The 19092-nt window shown below is 41.1% G+C and overlaps 1 protein-coding gene across 2 annotated transcripts in view; it reads right to left on the bottom strand.

The window, feature by feature from the left end:
* The window catches only part of LOC108698296 (astrotactin-2-like), a 1031088-nt gene that overhangs the window by 566023 nt on the left and 445973 nt on the right, over positions 1 to 19092 (bottom strand). For both annotated transcript variants that reach the window (XM_018229686.2, XM_041572527.1), the window contains exon 9: positions 7761 to 7898. In XM_018229686.2, coding sequence (XP_018085175.2) covers positions 7761 to 7898 — 138 coding nt within the window. The remainder of the gene's footprint in view (positions 1 to 7760; positions 7899 to 19092) is intronic.

Here is a 19092-nt window from a genome sequence, read left to right as displayed (position 1 = left end):
GTGAATGGCATTATGAGCAGCAATCAGCATGGCTTTATGAAGGATAGGTCATGTCAGACAAATTTGATTGCTTTTTATGATAAGGTAAGTAAGATGCTGGACAGTGGGGGGGGGGGGGGCAGTAGATGTGATCTATTTGGATTTTGCCAAAGTGTTTGATACTGTGCCCCACAAACAACTGCTTTCTAAACTAAGGTCTGTTGGCTTAATGAAATCGTTTGCACATGGATAGGAAACTGGCTACAGGATCGGGTACAGAGGGTGGTTGTTAATGGTACATTCTCTACTTGGAGTAAGGTTCTTAGTGGGGTCCCCCAGGGCTCGGTATTAGGTCCACTTTTATTTAACTTGTTCATTAATGACTTAGGGGATGGTGTTGTAAGTTTTTGGTGTATCAGTTTTTGCAGATGACACAAAACTATCCAGCCCAATTAATTCCATCCAGCAAGCAATGCCAGTCAGCAGCATCAAGGGCAAATAAGGGCTTGAGCTGTATTAAAAGGGGCATAGAGTCATGGGAGGAGGGGGTCATTCTTCCACTGTATAGAGCACATGTAAGGCCCCATCTAGAATATGCCGTACAGTTTTGGTCCCCATCACTCAAACAGGACATTATTGTCTTAGAGAGGGTACAGAGAAGGGCAACTAAGCTGGTGCAAGGTATGGAAAATCTTAGCTATGAGGAAAGACTGGCCAAATTGGGGATGTTCACGCTGGAGTTAAGGTGCTTATGGGGTGATATGATAACTATGTATAAATATATATGTTGATCATATAATAATCTCTCTAATGCTTTATTTGCCAGTAGGTCTTTCAAGCTGACACGAGGTCACCAATTCCGATTAGAAGAAAAGAGTTTCCGCCTAAATATTCGGAAGGGGTTTTTTACAGTGATAGCTGAGAAGAGGTGGAATTCTCTCCCTGAATCAGTGGTATAGGCTGATACATTAGATAGCTTTAAGAAGGGGCTGGATAGCTTTTTAGCAAGTGAGGGAATACAGGGTTATGGGAGATAGCTCATAGTACAAGTTGATCCAGGGACTAGTCCGATTGCCATTTTGGAGTCAGGAAGGAATTTTTTCCCCCTCTGAGGCAAATTAATGAGGCTTCAGATGGGTTTTTTGCCTTCCTCTGGATCAACTGGCAGTTAGGCAGATATAAAAAAAAAAGGTTGAACTTGATGGACGTGTGTCTTTTTTCAACCTTACTTACTATGTTACTATGTTACTATGTTAGTAGTAGCTCTTGCCAGGCCTGGACTGGGAGTCAAAATAGGCCCTGCCATTCCAAGTACACAGAGGTCCAAAGAGCCCCGTACCAGCCCAAACAGCCCCCTACCAGCCCACTATATGGTAACTTTCTATGGAACCATACAGCAGCCCCTCTGGCATTTGCCAGAACCCACAGATTGCCAGTCCAGGCCTGAGCTCTTCCATGCAGGATGCCAAACCCCGGAGATCTCGTCCGACATCAGACGTAGCTTCCTCAGTGGGGTCCATGGCCTGATCGTAATGTCAGGGGTCTATCGGCTCCCATCGGGAGTAGTCCGGACCAAGGAGGAAGCCAACTTATTACTCAATGGGGTTTTTCATGTATCACAGGAAAACTGGTTGCTATAACTGTGGTTTACAAAACAAGAGGAGCAAGATAAGAAATAGTCCAACATTTGCCTCCATAATAGAAAAGCTGCTAGGATCTGCTGGCTTGCACAGCACCTACACCTATTACTAAGCTAAATTTAGTTTGTCCTGTAAAAACAGTCACAGTAGTCGCTCCTCTTAAAGGCAAGTGCCTTCAGTTTATTCTGTTACACAGTCTTTAGTAACAAGCACACAAAGAAATCAAAACAAGGAAAAATAAACCCTTGCACCAGAGCGCTGGCAAAACACAGTTGGCAGCCTAACTACAGTTGGGTGGCTTTCCCAACACCAACTTAAAACAAAAGAATCACAATATAACACAAAACTCTGGTAATTAGTACCTTCCCTGTGCAGTGCAGCTCCTGCGCTCTCTCTCACTCTGAGGTGGGAGGGGTCCCCCCTCCCAAGGTCAGTGAGGTGGGAGGGGTCCCCCCTCCCAAGGTCAGTCAGGTACTTTAGCTGCAGCAATTACCTTGCAGCTTTGGTCTGTATTAATTAATCCATGTTCCAGGGTGTTGTATTATATAACACCCTGGGAGAAACATATCGCCCATCTATAACTAACCCAGCTGCTTTGTTACAATAAATAGATCCTTTATACTATGACCAGAGGTAACAAGTTAGGGACCACCATGTGGGGTTTACCTTGACATGGTATGGTGGCTTATCAACTTTATGATCATATCTTTGTAACAAATAACTCCTGTTCTGTAAACATATGAACTTGCATTTATACTGAATTATTTGTGAAACAGGGGACCAGGGAACATATGTTTACAGAACAGGAAAAATAGCACTTCCCTTATACTTTGGAAAGGTTTTGAGAGGTATAAAGTTGTAGGATTCTCTCCCTGGAGAGAAGCATTAGCTAGCTCCAGAAAGGTCTTCAATGTTTTTTTAGCAGGTGAGAAAATACAGGGCTACAGAAATTAGCTCTTAGAAAAATTGAATTGGTTCAATTGCTATCTTGGAGTCAGGAATCTTCCCCCCCCCTCTGCAGTATTGAACTGGGGGGGGGACTGAGCCCACCAGGGCCCCTAACCCCCAAGGGTCCCCTCCACAGCCACAAATCCCCCCTCTGTACTTGCTTCAAGCACATCATTCCTTCATGCAGTCTTGCATGTGGGGTGGGGGGAGGTCAGGAGTGCAGGAAAAAATCCAGCAGCCGTCTGTATGGACCGGGTCCCATGATGGCTAAGGCCCATAGTTTTTTACCCCCGGTGTCCACCTGCCCAGTATGACCCTGCCCTTCTGAAGCAAACTGGAGAGGCTTCATGCTTTTTTTTTTAATTGTAATTTACTGTGGACCAGCCAGTAACCCAGGTTTCATTTGCATGAAAAGGTTGAACTCAATGGACATGATTCTTTTTTGTAAATTAAATTACTATATTATGTAACTACGTTAAGAAACAATCACCTAAGTTCAGTATTTCCCAAACCTGATCTGTACTAGTCTTCATGTCCTTTATCTTCTCATTTATTTTTTCTGCTGTCAAATTCCAGACTACACACAGGATCCATTTTCATAAGCAAAACAATATGATTTCATGTGAAGGGTTTTTTGAATCTTATTGATGACCGCACAAGATTATAGTAATTGAGTAAACAGTAGAAATAAGAAAATACACAGACAGAAGGTGCACACTTTGATTGCAGAATTCATTTATGAGGTAAAAGTCAATGGCAAACAAGGAAATATGCATTATATCCATTGTGTGCAGCTATTGATGCCCAGAGAAGCATGACATCTTTAATTGCAAGTTTAGCCTTCATAAAAAAGCAAAGTTTTGTTGATTTCTTTTTCATGTGTTACCCATGTGCACAAGTAACATAACCAGTTAAATCGATAAATCACCCACAGGGAGAGATGCAGTGGAGACAACTGTGTAAACCACCATGATGAGAATTATATACTCTGTCCATTATTATGGAACAGCAAACCTATAGAATTTGTACTGTTATACCTGTATAACCTGCTTCATTGAGTTCAGCAAATCATTTCTGTTTTTTTTTTCTAAACTTACTGAAAGAGGGAAACAAGGCAACAAAGTAACAAAAGGACTATGCACTTAAATATCATGCCAGCTGTTATCACAGATATATTGAAAATAAATAATTTTAAAAAAAACTGGATATCAATTATGTCTACCTTTTGATGTTGTAGGATTAATGGCTAGGGTAAAGGTTATACAATAAGTATTCGCTGAAGGGAAGGACAAAAATATACAGAAGCCATCCTCCCAATCTGCTGTCTTGATGTCTATTCGTTTTGCTGTCGCTTACTGGTTTGAGAAGTCCATTAGTGATGTGTGGGTCAGGAAAAACTCAACCTGCACCCCACCCTAAACCACAAAATGTTGCCATTGTAGGACCCGCACCCGACCAGTACCCACGTCATCCCGCACTGTACTCTACTTCTGTGCACCTCTGTTTCCAAGATAGGGGATCTTTGGTATCAGGGAGGATTGTACTTCCCCAGTCTGACCAGCACTCAACCCTAAACTGCAAATGGCTATCCAAATTTCAACCTAAACCCACCCAACCAGAGGTCAACCCGCAGGTCACTGCCAGGTCATCCAGCACATCACTAGTGTCCAAAGTTATCGAAGTTTCTTTGGGGGGGGCTGCATTTCATGTGTATAAACCATTGCAAAAGGGCAGGGACATTATTCTTTACTCTCCTATTTATCTATTCTAGTTGATTTATCTGCTCAAAGCGGACCTCAAGCTTCAAAATATTAACAGCTTACAGTGGCCATCTAGACCAGTGCTGCTCAGAAACCTCTGGATGGATATACCCCGAACCCCGCCATTCGGGGTTTACCTTGATGTGGTATGGTGGCTTATCAATTTTATGATCATAACTTTGTAACAAAATAACCCCTGTTTTGGGTACATATGCAATAGCATTTATTATACTTTAAAGCCTTTAGAGTGCTCCCACAACCCCCCTGTTTTGATATTGTGTATATATATATATATATATATATAGGTTGTTACAGATGCAACAATTGTGTGTTATGTTATTCATTACTGACAGGGAACACATTCTGGCAAAAGGATCAAAATAAAACACAGACTTACCTGCACTTCAGACTTTGTTGTATATATTTTACTTTGCTCTTGTGGTCAGATGTACATGTAAGAAGAATTTCACTGGCACACAGGAGTTGCGGTAGCATGCTTGACAAAGGGGCGTGTCCCTGAAACGTTGCACAGCTCATAATGAAATTGCAAGGGCTTGTCCTGCTACCGGAACTCCTGTGTGCCAGTGAAATTCTTCTTACCTGTATTGTGAGGTGGCCGATATCTCTATCGCTGGGCACCAGGATAAGAATTTTTGGGTTTGTGTGGTGTGCGGCTTCTCCAAAGCTCCTCTGGTCAGATGTACATGGGCAAAACCATCGCCACATAATGGGAGAGATTGGGAAACCATAGGACTGGAATTGAAAAAGCTATTTCCAATAAGGACTCTCATTTAATCACTGAACCATTGACGGACAAGACACAAAACAAAGGTGCTGGCATCAAGGAAAAGAAACACAGCTGGGAACAGCCGGTTGCTAGACTTAGCACATCCTTTCCCAACCCTCTGCTGCATTGCTATTGACTATATTCCACCCCCAGGAGCAGAGGGGATAGACATAAATTATTATTACAGTATAAAGCACGTTGGGTTTACTTATTACAGTCTTTGACTCCAAGAGGACATTACCCCTTAATTGTTTTGTGATCTTTAATATGCACTTTATATGTGTAAATATGTTTTTATCTTTGTAACATAATCCACTAGCAGAGTTATTAGACGTGTTATTTTCTTTTTGAGTAGAAGACATCTCCTATATAGAGGGTGTTCCATGTGTTAAGACAGACCTGATTACCGGTTGGTTTTCAGGTAGTGGCATCATGGAGGGGAGATGCCATATCTCCTAATGACCCATAAAGGCTTGACTTGAGACTAAGGGGCGAAGTGACTAACGCTGGTGAAAATTCAGAACTTCACTGATTTACTAATGGGCACTGGTGTAATTTCGCTAGCGAAGGAGATAGACTCTACTGGTAATTCACACCCTAACGCCAGGCGAATTTGCGCTCTGGCAAACGAATGTAACTACGCTAATTCACTAAGATTGAGATTTGACTGAATGTTACCTCTTGCGCCAGACTTGCCTTAGCCAGCTCAGACCAGGCGAAGTGCAATAGAGTAGATAGAAAAATTTTATTATAAGTCCCAAAAACTGCTGGCCGCTTTTACTTTTTACAGGGTGATAGGCTGCAAAAGATCGTAATTTTTTCCTAACATATGCCACATAAACTATACAGTGGGCACATCTTGTGTAGTGTAATGTCTTGGCTGCAACATATACGTCCATTCAACTTTAACTTCCCACCGTATGTAAATTAGGCAATGCTAGTGCAACTTCACTTTGCTTGCCACAGTAACACTAGCGCAACTTCCATACCGTTTGCATGCCAATTTTGCACTAAGGTAGTGCATCATGTTGGTGGGTGCGGACCCACAATCCTGTGCCATTCCCGGTTCTCCTGAGTGCACACACCATGGGCCTGGCTGTGGGTGAGACACATATGGTATATATATGGCAGGCGGTGCATTGCTGTGGTCACCTGGCTATCCTCACAGCAGTCTTTCAACCTATATTGCCACTTATCTGTAGACCTAGTATGTTGCACAGATTATCCTGGGCTGTCACTGATGAAGGGAAGGTCTTTGTTTATTTTGTTATTGTCACGTCCTGCTCTGCTTTGCATCGATCATGTCTGTTGTGATTACATGTACTTTGCTCACTTTAAATTTTTTCTGTTACATTTGGGTCATTCCACTTGCTATATGGATTAACCTGTATGGATCACGTCACAACTGTCTTTACATACTACTGCTGGGTTCACAAATTACCATGGGACCTGTTATCTAAAATGCTCGGGACCTGGGGTTTTTCAGAAAACGGATCTGTAATTTGGATTATCATATCTTAAGTCTACTAGAAAATCATGTTAGAATTAAACAAACTCAATAGAGGTTTGGTTCCAGTATGGATTAATTATTAGTTGGGATCAAGCATAATGTACAGTTTTATTATAAAATCAATGAGAATGAATGGTGTGTGTGTCTGCTCTAAAAATAAGTGTGGGTACAAAAGGAGAATAATGACAAGCAGTCTCACTATATTAACCCCAGTCTATGGATTAACAAAATTGGAAAATTTGGTCAGGTATGGAGAACAGTGAAGATACTAGCAAAAATAGTTATAAAATGTAAAAAAATATTTCTCAGGTCATGCATTGCCCAACGCATTTTGTGCCAAATGGGCACTTACTCAATGAGAAAGTGGCCATTTGGCAAGAAAAACATTAGGCTATGCATGTCCTAATAAATATTTGGCTATGCAAATATTTTATTAGTTATAAAATGTATAATTTATTTATATGCTATTAAGCAAATATTGGGTTATTAATCAGTTGATTACTTAGGCCAGAGCAAAAACTCACTTTTACATCTTTGCATCTCTTACTTACTGTTTAGTTTAGCTCCTAACTCTTTGAAGATAGATGACTACAATTTACACGGAGAGCAGCAAAGAAGCAAATTATATTTCTGAAACGTCCCCAGATCAAATACGTTGATCTGCGGCTAATGCAACATATTGAATGAGAGCTTTTATATTATGTTCATATTTGCAGCACCATAATGCATACATTTTGCATGACTATTAGATATATTACTTCTGTAATATTTGTTTGTTTTGTTTTGTTATTCTTTTGAAATTAATAAAACAGTTTATGAAAAACTAAAAAAAAAAATTATTTCTGAAATTTATTACAGTTTGATTGCTACATAAGAATATACTGTCTAAAGTATCATGAATATTGCATTTTCATCTCCAAGGATGGTAGAAAATAGATTAATGAAGTCAATGAACTGAACTATTTGGTGGATTATAAACAACAAAGCAGAATTTGCTCAATAAGGGAAGCAGACAACATTACCCTGTTACTAAGAAAATATATTCAGTCATCAACTCTGGTGACATCTGCTTCATTTACTTAGACAAATGGTCACTTACTTCTACTATATGTCTATAGTATTTCAGAGGTTCCTACCGTACATCAGCAGGGTCTTCAGTCACAAGGACTTCTGTCTTGCAGCTTGCTAGTGGATTAATGGACAGCTCCACTGGGGGTACCACAAAATTTTTACTGACAGGAAGCCAGATACCCTGCCCCAGACTGTATGTAGACCTACAATAGAAAAAGAACAGCAGAATGCATTTGTGTCTCCACGTGCAATTTAAATTAATGTATGGATATAGAAAAGATTATCAGTACATTTGGTGTGCATTACACAGAAGTCATTATAAGAGGTTATGTGTATCAGATGAATACATCAAGCTTGGTCCATCTATAGTGTTTTTGTAGAGGTATGGGATCTGTTATCCAGAAGGCTATCTCCCATAGACTCTGTTTTATCCAAATAATTCAGATTTTTAAAAATGATTTACTTTTATCTCTGTAATAAATAAACAGTACCTTGTACTACTTGATCCAAACTAAGATATACAGTTAGGCCCATAAATATTTGGACAGAGACAACTTTTTTCTAATTTTTCTAATTTTGGTTCTGTACATTAGCACAATGAATTTTAAATAAAACATGTCAGATGCAGTTGAACCCGAGAAATTGTTACAATATTAGGAGTGGCAAAATCTACAGTTTGGTACATCCTGAGAAAGAAAGAAAGAAAGAAAGAAAGAAAGAAAGAAAGAAAGAAAGAAAGAAAGAAAGAAAGAAAGAAAGAAAGAAAGAAAGAAAGAAAGAAAGCACTGGTGAACTCAGCAATGCAAAAAGACCTGGACGTCCACTGAAGACAACAGTGGTGGATGATCACAGAATCATTTCTATGGTGAAGAGAAACCACTTCACAAAAGCCAAACAAGTGAACAACACTCTCTAGGAGGTAGGTGTATCGATATCCAAGTCTACCATAAAGAGAAGACTGCATGAAAGTAAATACAGAGGGTGCACTGCAAGGTGCAAGCCACTCATAGGCATCAATAATAGAAAGGGTAGATTGGACATCTAAAAAAAAGCCAGCACAGTTCTGGTAATTCATTCTTTGGACAGATGAAACAAAGATCAACCTCTACCAGAATGATGGCAAGAAAAAAGTATAGAGAAGGTATGGAACAGCTCATGATCCAAAGCATACCACATCATCTGTAAAACGGCGGAGGCAGTGTGATGGCTTGGGAGTTCACGGCTGCCAGTTTATCCATGATGTGACACAGGACATAAGCAGCCGAATTAATTCTGAGGTGTTCAGAGACATACTGTCTGCTCAAATCCAGCTAAATCAAATTGATTGGGAGGCGTTTCATAATACAGATGGACAATGACCCAAAACATACAGCCAAAGCAACCCAGGAGTATCTTAAAGCAAAGAAGTGGAATATTCTTGAAGGGCCAAGTCAGCCGCCTGATCTGAACCCAATTGAGCATGCATTTCACTTGTTGAAGACTAAACTTCAGACAGAAAGGCCCACAAACAAACAGCAACTGAAAGCTGCTGCAGTAAAGGCCTGGCAGAGCATTAAAAGGAGGAAACCCAGAATCTGGTGATGTCCATGAGTTCAAGACTTCAGACTGTCATTGCCAGCAAAGTATTAGAAATTAACATTTTATTTTCAGTTTTTAATTGAAATGAAGTGATTGTGTTAAAAAAGGGTTTTAGTTCCTCACATTTTTATGCTATCATTTTGTTCAACCCACTGAATTAAAGCTGAAAGTCTGCAGTTCAACTGCATCTGAGTTGTTTCATTTAAAATGTATTGTGGTAATGTACAGAACCAAAATTAGAAAAAAAGTTGTCTCTGTCCAAATATTTATGGGCCTAACTGTAATTAATCCTTATTGGAGGCAAAAACAAATTGGGTTTACTTACCACTTTAGGTAAAGAGTATCTCACGGGTTTTTTAATAACTCTGTCATGCAGAAAGTAGATACAGTCCTGGGCACTGGAGAGGACCTGTAGTTCACCAACTTGGCATGCCGAAGCAACGACTTGCTACTCGTTCCCCCCTGCCTCCTGATATATGCTACAGCACTGGTGTTGTCAGAAAGGAGCTTGACTGAAGAGCCTCTGAGAACATCCGTAAAAGCAAACAGGGCTAACTTTGCTACCCTTATTCCAAGATGTTTGAAGGTACATTGGTGTGACGAGTAGGCCATTTTCCCTGGAGCCACCTTATCCCCAATCTGGGTCCCCAGCCCTGAGCAGAGGCATCTGAAACTAGGATGTTCCAATGTGGCTGAGAGAGTCAATATCCTCTCATAAGGTTATTCTCTGATCTCCACCATAGGAGAGAATTCTTTAAGGACTGAGATAGATGGATCCTCTGATCCCAATCCTTCCCTTCCCTGTTCCATTGGTCCAAGAACAGATATTGGGCTGGCCTCATGTGCCACCTTGCCCACTGTTACTGTAATGGTCGCTGCCATGGAACCCAGCAGAGACATCAATTCTTTGGTTGTGGCCCAATCCTTGATTTGGAAACTTGAGGCTAAGTAGACAAAGGCCACGACTTTCTGGAGAGGAAGCGAGACTGAGTCCTTCTGGGTATTGAAACAAGCCCCTAGATAGACCAAAGACTGGGATGGAGACAAATGCCTCTTTTTCCAATTCACAAGCCAGCTGTGGGACTCCAGGAAACTGAGGATTCGGTCACCGTGTGCCAGTAGAGTGTCCCTTTGTCTTGCTGACAAGAGAATGTCGCCTAGGTAGTGCAAGATGGAGATTCCCTCTAGTCTAAGAGTTTGAAAAAACTCTTGGAGTGGTGGAGAGGCCAAAGGGCAGACAGCAAAATTGAAAATGTCTTCCGGCTATAGCGAAGTGAAGGAAACACTGGTGAGAATGAGCCACTGGGATGTGGAGGTAGGCATCCTGTAGATGGATTGAAGAAGCCAGTCTTGTGGAAGCACTGCTGTGATAATTGAGAAAGAAAAAGGATTACATCTTGAATTTTTGCACTTTCAAGTGTTTGTTGACTAGCTTTAAGTCTAGTTTGGGCTTCCATCCCCCTGCGTAATTCTTCACCAAGAAGAGAATGGAGTAGGTCCCCTTTTCTCTGCTCCTCTGGTGGAACTGGAGACACCACTTCTTTTATCAGCCACTGTAAATAATGATCCAATGCCTCTCTTTTTTCTTCTTAGCTGGGGTAATGAGATAGAAAAAGATGGTCTGTTGGTACTGAGACGAACTCCAGGACCCACTGGTCTGAGATGGTAGACCTCCATGATGTTAGAAAACCTGCCAAGCTGCCCCCTACCTTCCCTTTGGAGGACGGATAGTCAGGATGGCTTCTTGTTTGTCTGGGAAGGCTTAGACTTGTCCCCTCTAGGAAATGAAGCCTGTCACTTTCTCCAGGAAAAAGGTCTGTAGTCTTCTCCTGTAGACCTAGACACTTGCTGCCCAGTCCCGGGTCTTCCTGACCCTCGAAAAGTAGATTATTTAAGTAAGGGACTCTCTGCTTTTTCTTCTCTTGGGGCAAGAATAGACTTTTTTTCCCCCGAGGCCTTGGATATGACATTATCCAATTTTGATCCAAATAGGCGCAAGCCCTCGAAAGATAACGTGCAGAGGCTCATTTTGGATGAGACATCAGAGCACGTCAGAAGGGCAGAAATCCATTCTTTGGTTTCAGAATCCTTAAATGGATATAGCTTAGAAAATCTTGTCCCCTGAGAGAAAAAGGAGACCTTCTTGGCGGCCTTTTGCCATTCAGCCTTTATGAGGTCTGAGCCTTCTTGGAAAAGTGGAAAATCTTGATGCTTTTTTGTGGAGGATGGCAGAACCTCCAGGGTAACTGACCCTTCTCCGTCTTCCTCTACCCCTAAAGTCTGTCTGACAGCCTTAATAAGCAGGGAGACTAAAGAAAGATCAAAGTGTCCTTGGGACTTTCTGATTCCTCCTCAGAGTCGAAAAGGACATCCCCAAGTGACTCCAGAGGAGTCTTCCTCTCTACCCAGACCAGGACTGTTTACCAAATCCCTTGGGGCTATGGTAGAAGGACCAGAAACAGAACTGCAGAATGCAATCCAGCAAGATCTGCAAAACTTCTTGCCTGTTAGAGGCGGATTGAGGCAACCCATACATTCATGGGCCGTACAGGGGCCTTTGCGCTTTTTAGAAGATCCATCTTCTAGCAAGTTGGAAGCGATAAGAAAAAACCCCAAATTCAATGTAACAACTCACCTCCCTGGTGGTCTAGTGTTGCGGCAGGGACGCCCGCCACGCTGATCCTCTGTGTCCCCTCAGGCGCCGGTTCCTTAGGGATTTAAAGGCACAGTTGCACTGGCGTGATGACGCCAGCCTGCATTGGCTCGAAACTCAAACACTATTTAAGGGCAATTCTGTGTGTGAGTCATTGCCCGTTATAGGATTGTGTTCCTGGTGCTTCTGAGCTGTTTAGCTATCTGTAATTCTGATTCCTGTTGTGACCCTAGCCTGGCTTTTTGATGATTCTGACTTCTGTATCCTGACCCCTGCCTGATATCCAACTTCGCTTATTTTATATCCCTGCTGATAGATCTCCTAGTTTGACGCTTGCCTGCCAGTTTTGTACTCTGCCTGCCCGACCCAGCCTGATCTGACTACGATTCTGTCTACACCTTGTACCGTGACCCTCTGCCCAAAAGACTCTGCTTAAAGGTGGCCATACACGGATAGATCCGCTCGTTTGGCGATGTCGCCAAACGAGCGGATCTCCCTCCGATATGCCCACCTTGAGGTGGGCAATATCGGGCTGATCCGATCGTGGGCCCAACGATCGGATCCTAGCGTTCGCCAAACGGGTGGTCGGATCGCGGGACCGCATCAACGAACAGATGCGGCCGCGATCCGACGGGATTTTTAACCCCATCCGATCGAGATCTGGCCGACTTTCGGCCAGATCTCGATCGGGGAAGCCCGTCGGGGGCCCCCATACACGGGCCAATAAGCTGCCGACTTGGTCTGTCGGCAGCTTTTATCGGCCCGTGTATGGCCACCTTTACAGTTGTACCCTTAGCTTGTTCAGAACCCCTCGCTTTGCACCTCTTAATAAGACCTGGCGGCATCCGATTAGCCGAGGGCTTCTCCCGAGATGAAAGGCGGCTGTTAAAGGTGGAAACAAGAGCAGAGAACAGGGTGCTTAGCATCAGTTCTGAATTTAGGGTGCCAACCGTGACATTATAACGGGGGGCCCGAAATGGACAAAGAAGGTCACGCTGCTGCTCCTTCCACCACTGAAGTGCTCCTCACTACTCTGCAAAAGCGCTTGGAGGATCATGAGCTGAAGCAAGAAACAGAAAAAAGGAAGGACCTACCTAGCTTGGAGGGCAGAGGCACCTGAGGCTAAGAAATCCATACCAAAAAACCTGAACAGAGAAATAGGTTCAGAAAAAACAAGGTAAGACGCAAAAATAAAATACCAGGATGGCTATATTGAAAAAACTCAGCACATCCCCCCTCAGTTACCTACCTTTCCTGACACAAAAGAAGGAGACTCAGCTCGAACCAGCATGGAGAAAAGGGCAACATGAGTGCTGCCATTTGCAGGCCTTAAAAACCCCTGGGAGAGGAAGTGACACGCACTTTCAATCTCCTCCTAAAGATTCCCCATTCAAAAATGGCCACCGCGATTTATCGCTCGAAAAAACACGTGTGCGCCCATCTAAGATGCCCCTGACGGCTTGTTGAGGCGCAATTGCGCATGCGCAAAAACCAAAATGGACCCTGCGAGCAGAACCACATCACTCACAGGGAAAAAAGGGGTAGCAGCTGAATCCTATTCTGTGCAGGAAGGCAGACATGAGAGAAAAGGCAGATAACATCTATCATGGATTCCGTTGCAGCACAAGCAACTTCCAAGTCACTTACATGCTGCGCTCAGGGAGACAAAATGGAGGAGGCAGAAAAAACCCATTCAAGGTTTAATCCCTTGTCTGCCCAAATCCCCAACTTTACAAGAAGGGGATTGGTACTTCACAGTTACTGTATATAACACAATGCATATACAAAGACACACACTAATTCATCTACTCAAATGGTTATTTTTAATCATCATCAGTCATCTTATTTCCTTGTTTTTTATTCCAATGACATTGATTATGCTCTGTTATATTAGACAAGTGTAATAAATGCTACAGGTCAATCAGATAGAGAAAGCAGTGAACAAGCTTATTTGGCTTTGGATAAATATGTAGTGCCGAAAGTGTCTCCTAATGCAGCTGGATCAGTCAAGGGAAAAGATTTAACAATGACCCTAGTAATGATCATTATCAGGGAATATTAAGGGATAAATCCGTTTAATACATGAATCCTGAGAGAGGATGTTTTGTACGTGAGCAAAGTGGAAGAACTGGACAACTAAGAAAAATTGCCAACCTCACCATCGACACAGAATGGTTAATAATAATATTGCCATTTTGATGGTTTCATAATGTATTTGTAATGTATATATATATATATATATATATATATATATATATATATATATATATATATATATATATATATATATATATATACAGATGCAGCCACTTTGGTTTGTCTGTTTGACACAGAATAACTAAACACAGATATCCCATTTATCTCATTTAACACAGAAAACTGTGTCACAACAACCCATCTAATTAAAGCATTCACCATTGTGAACAATGGAGCTTTGGTATGCTAATGAAAAGGTTAAATGCATTAAATGAGTTAAGATGACTTAAGATAACACAGTTTCTTCAATTACCCCTGAGTCATGACGCATTTAACTCACAAATCCAAGTGGCTTCATCTGTATATATATATATATATATACACACACATACTGTATACGGTAATATATAAATTTGTAGTAAATCAAACCTTAAGATACTTAAGAATAAAGTTAATTCAGCAGATTTTGGGACAGTTATTATTGACAATGTTCCTGATATATTGCTGATGGCAGACAGGCAAGACATTCATGTGGATCTGTTATCATGGGTTAGCATTTGGGTTTGGAGGTCTCCTTGGCTAACTTAAACGCAGAGTATGCACAAAAGAAGTATGGTAAAAAGATATTTTTTTCAAAATGCATCAGTTAATAGTCCTACCCCAGCAGACTTATGCACTGGAATCCATTTCTCAAAAGAGCAAACAGATTTTTTTATATTCAATTTTGAAATCTGACATGGGGCTAGACATATTGTCAGTTTCCCAGCTGCATGTGACTTGTGCTTGCACTTTAGGATGGACATACTTTCTGGTTATCTCTCCTAATAAATATAACTGAATCAGTCTCAGTGGGACTTTGCTTTTACTGTTGAGTGTTGTTTTTAGATCTACCAGGCAGCTGTTATCTTGTGTTAGGGAGCTTCTATCTCGTTATCTTCCCATTGTTCTGTTGTTAGGCTGCTGGGGGGGAGGGAGGGGGTGATATTACTCCAACTTGCAATACAGCAGTAAAGAATGACTAAAGTTTATCAGAGCACAAACATGACTGGGGAAACTGACAATATGTCTAGCCCCATGTCATATTTCAAAATTGAATATAACAAAATCTGTTTGCTCTTTTGAAAGATGGATTTCAGTGCATAATTCTGCTGGAACAGCACTATTAACTAATGCGTTTTGAAAAAAACATCTTTTTACCATGACAGTATCCCTTTAACAATTCTCTTAGCAAGGGCTTTAAACCACTGCATAAAAATGAAGTTTCAGTTATATTGGCATTAACCCATTGCCAATGGCGCAGGGTTTAACAGTTTGTTAAAGATGTTTAATATTTAATAAAATTCAAGTTTTTTACCAATGATTCGATGAACAAGCGATTCCTTGATGTGAACCGAAGAGTGCGCAGTCCAGAAATTTTGGTGTGTGCAGAATCTCGTTAACCCATTGCCTGCCAAGAATGTACGCCGTACATGATTGCAGGCAAATGCTCAGGCTGCCAAGAATGTGCCATATACGTTCTTTAGCAGCCGAGCAGTTATTTCTGCGTCGGCAGTCGCTTCTGCAATGAGTGGGGAGGAATGACAGCCCCCTGGGCAACGAGGCTGGGGGGCTGTCATGTCGGATCATGTCGCGATAGTCGCAGGTCCGACCTCCAAGTAGCAGACGCGATCAAATGGCAAGTCTGCTACTTCTGTTACCTCCTCCTCCCTGCAAAGCCACCCACTCACTTCCTGCTGCACAACAACTCGAGTAATGAGAGCGACCCTCCTGATTCAAGAAATGGTAAGTGCACGTTTTATTACACACTTACATACACTTACAGTACATTTATACACTTACACACACATTTTAATAGATTGGTATATTTTATTTTTATTTTGCACACTTGCTCCCTTTTGCACACTTAGTTACATATATTTACACACTCAGACAACTTTTAAGTGCAAAAACATGTAGACACAAAAACTCACAGATAGGTATTTTTTTAACTTATTCCTTGTACTATTTTTTTTTTTATCTAAAAACAGTTTATTTTGGCAGTGTGAAAATTGGATAATCAATTTTGCCCACTTATTATGCTGCCGGATCAGGATTTACACAATTTTTGTGGTTTTATAGCAATTTTACCCCTGCATTATTGTTCCTTATGTAAGTTTAGTATACTTTTGCTATTGGGTACTTTGGTATAGCAATATATAATTTACTTAATTTGATCTGTCAGAATATGTGCTTTTTATGGGGGTCTTTTTACAGTTTGGTGGTCTTACCGCACATACAGATGAAGCCACTTGGATTTGTGTGTTAAAGGCGTCATGACTCAGGATAAACTGAAGAAACTGCGTTATCTAAAGTCATCTTAACTCATGTAATGCATTTAACCTTTTCATTAGAATATCAAAGCACCATTGTTCACAATGGTGAACTCTTTAATTAGATGGGATGCTGTGACGCAATTTTCTGTGTTAAATATGATAAGTGGGATATCTGGGTTTAGTTATTCTGTGTCAAACACACAAACCAAAGTGGCTTCATCTGTAACAGCAACAGAGTTGACCAAAATTCAAATGCACGTTTTTGTCTGTACATACCACATACTTTGATAAATCTATGCACATGGGGCATCAAAATATTAAGTACACTTCTGACGTCCATATTTAGGGTGTTTTTTTTTGTACGTAAAACATTGTGTGAGATAAATGCGGCAAACTGCAAAATTTTTAGGCGATTTTCAGAAATGTTGTAAAAACCTCTACGTTTAGAAAAGCTTTGCAGTTTGGTAGTTTGGTGTAGAAAGAGGTCTTTATCTTTATTGGATTCATCAGAATGTGTGGAAATATATGGTTTTGGTGGTATTTGTGCTGTTAGGAGGATAAAATTCATATGCACTATTTTTATTTGGGTCCATACATGCCACCTGCTTTGGTTTAACTATGTATACTAGGCATCAAACTGTTCCATAGACCCTTGGAGTCCATATATAGGGTGTTTTCCAGTTATATGTAAGAAATTGGGTGAGATAAATGTAGCTAATTGCAATATTTTTAGCCGATTTTTAGAAATAACATAAAAACCGCTGCCTTTAGCGTAGCTTTGCAGTATGGTAGTCTGGAGTAGAAAGACCTAATTACCCATTTTTGATTCATTAGAATCATCCAAAAATATATGGTTTAGGGGAGTATTTGTGTGTTTAGAGGGTCTTGTGGCAAATAATACACAGTAGGGGGCTTTGTTCACAGAAGGCAAATCGGCAGCCAAAAAATTCATATACGTACACTATTTTAATTTGGGGTCCGCACATGTCAGCTGCTTTGGTATATCTATGCATATTGGACATCAAACTGTTCAGTAGACCATTGATGTCAATATTTAGGGTATTTTCCAATTGTATGTAAGAAATTGGGTGAGATAAATGTGACCAATTGCAATATTTTTAGGAGATTTTCAGAAATGTAAAAACCGCTGCCTATATCGCCAAATTTAGGAAACGTTTGCTTTGGAGTAGAAAGACATATACCCAATTTAGATTTGGGGGAATGTGTACTTTCCAAAAATATATGATTTTCTGGGATGAACATACTTTTTTCTACCTTTGCCCCCCCCAAAACTATGTAAATGTGTTGATTTTGCAGTACATGAAATGACAGGCCATATGGGGGGCTTCATTTTGGGGCTCCTATATGTCACGTGGTTAGGTAAACCTATACATATTAGGCATAAAACTTTTCAGAGGACCCCAGGCTTTAATATTTTTGGTGATTTGTCTTGATACCTAAAAGTATGTGGGAAATATGATCATTGCTGGATTTGTTGTGCACGTGCCCGGAGGCCAGCTTCCTCCATCGCCCCCTCCCTTCAGATCACGCGCATGAGCATTTGTTTCATATACAGCCAGAGCACTGTGACAGGGCGCATAGTCCCTAGTGCTCTGGCTCTGCATAAGTTGAAGTGCGGCTGGGCAGCATGCTGCCCCATAACTTGTGCAGCCCTAGGCCCGGGCCTTTTCGGCCTCGCCGCAAATCTGTCCCTCAATACGATGCTGCAGGGTGGAAATTTTGAGGTGATTTCTGGAGATGTCACCAAAATTGCCAAAATTTAGGAATGGTTTGCGGCTTTGTGCTTTGGAGTAGAAAGACATGCATATGCCAAATTTAGGAAACGTTTGCTTTGGAGTAGAAAGACGTATACCCAATGTAGATTTGGGGGAATGTGTAGTTTCCAAAATATATGGTTTTCTGGGATGAACGTACTTTTTTCTACCTTTGCCAACCCAAAATGATGTAAATGTGTTGATTTTGCAGTACCTGAAATGACAGACAATATGGGGGGTCATAATTTTGGGGCACCTATATGCCACGTGCTTAAGTAAACCTATACATATTGGGCATAAAACTGTTTAGAGGACCGCACAATTTCATATTTGGGGTGATTGGTCTTGATACCTAAAAGTATGTGGGAAATACGATGCTGCAGGGAGGAAGTTTTGATGTAATATTTGAAAATGTCACCAAAATTGACAAATTTAGGAAAGGTTTGCGGCTTGGACCATATGGGGGGGTCATCATTTTTGGGCGCCTTTATGCCACGTACTTATGTAAACCTATTCATATTGGGCATAAAACTGTTCAGAGGACCCCAGGCTTTCGTATTTGGTGTGGTTTATGCAGGGTGGAAGTTTTGAGGTGATTTTTGGAAATATCACCAAAATTGCCAAATTTAGGAAAGGTTTGTTGCTTGGTGCTTTGGAGTAGAAGACGTCCATACCCAATTTGGGTTTGGGGGAATGTGTACTTTCCAAAAATATATGGTTTTCTTGGATGAACATACTTTTTTCTACTTTTGCCCACCCCTCAAACTATGTAAATGTGTTGATTTTGCAGTATCTGGAATTACAGAACTGATAGCTCAAATGAGATGCCTATATTTTGGGGCCCCTATATGCCACATGCTTAGGTAAACGTATACATATTGGG

The sequence above is a fragment of the Xenopus laevis genome, chromosome 8L (genome assembly GCF_017654675.1).
Source record: "Xenopus laevis strain J_2021 chromosome 8L, Xenopus_laevis_v10.1, whole genome shotgun sequence".
NCBI lineage: Eukaryota > Metazoa > Chordata > Amphibia > Anura > Pipidae > Xenopus > Xenopus laevis.
The sequence above is the reverse complement of the archived record's forward strand: the minus strand, read 5'-3'. Positions and strand labels throughout refer to the sequence as shown.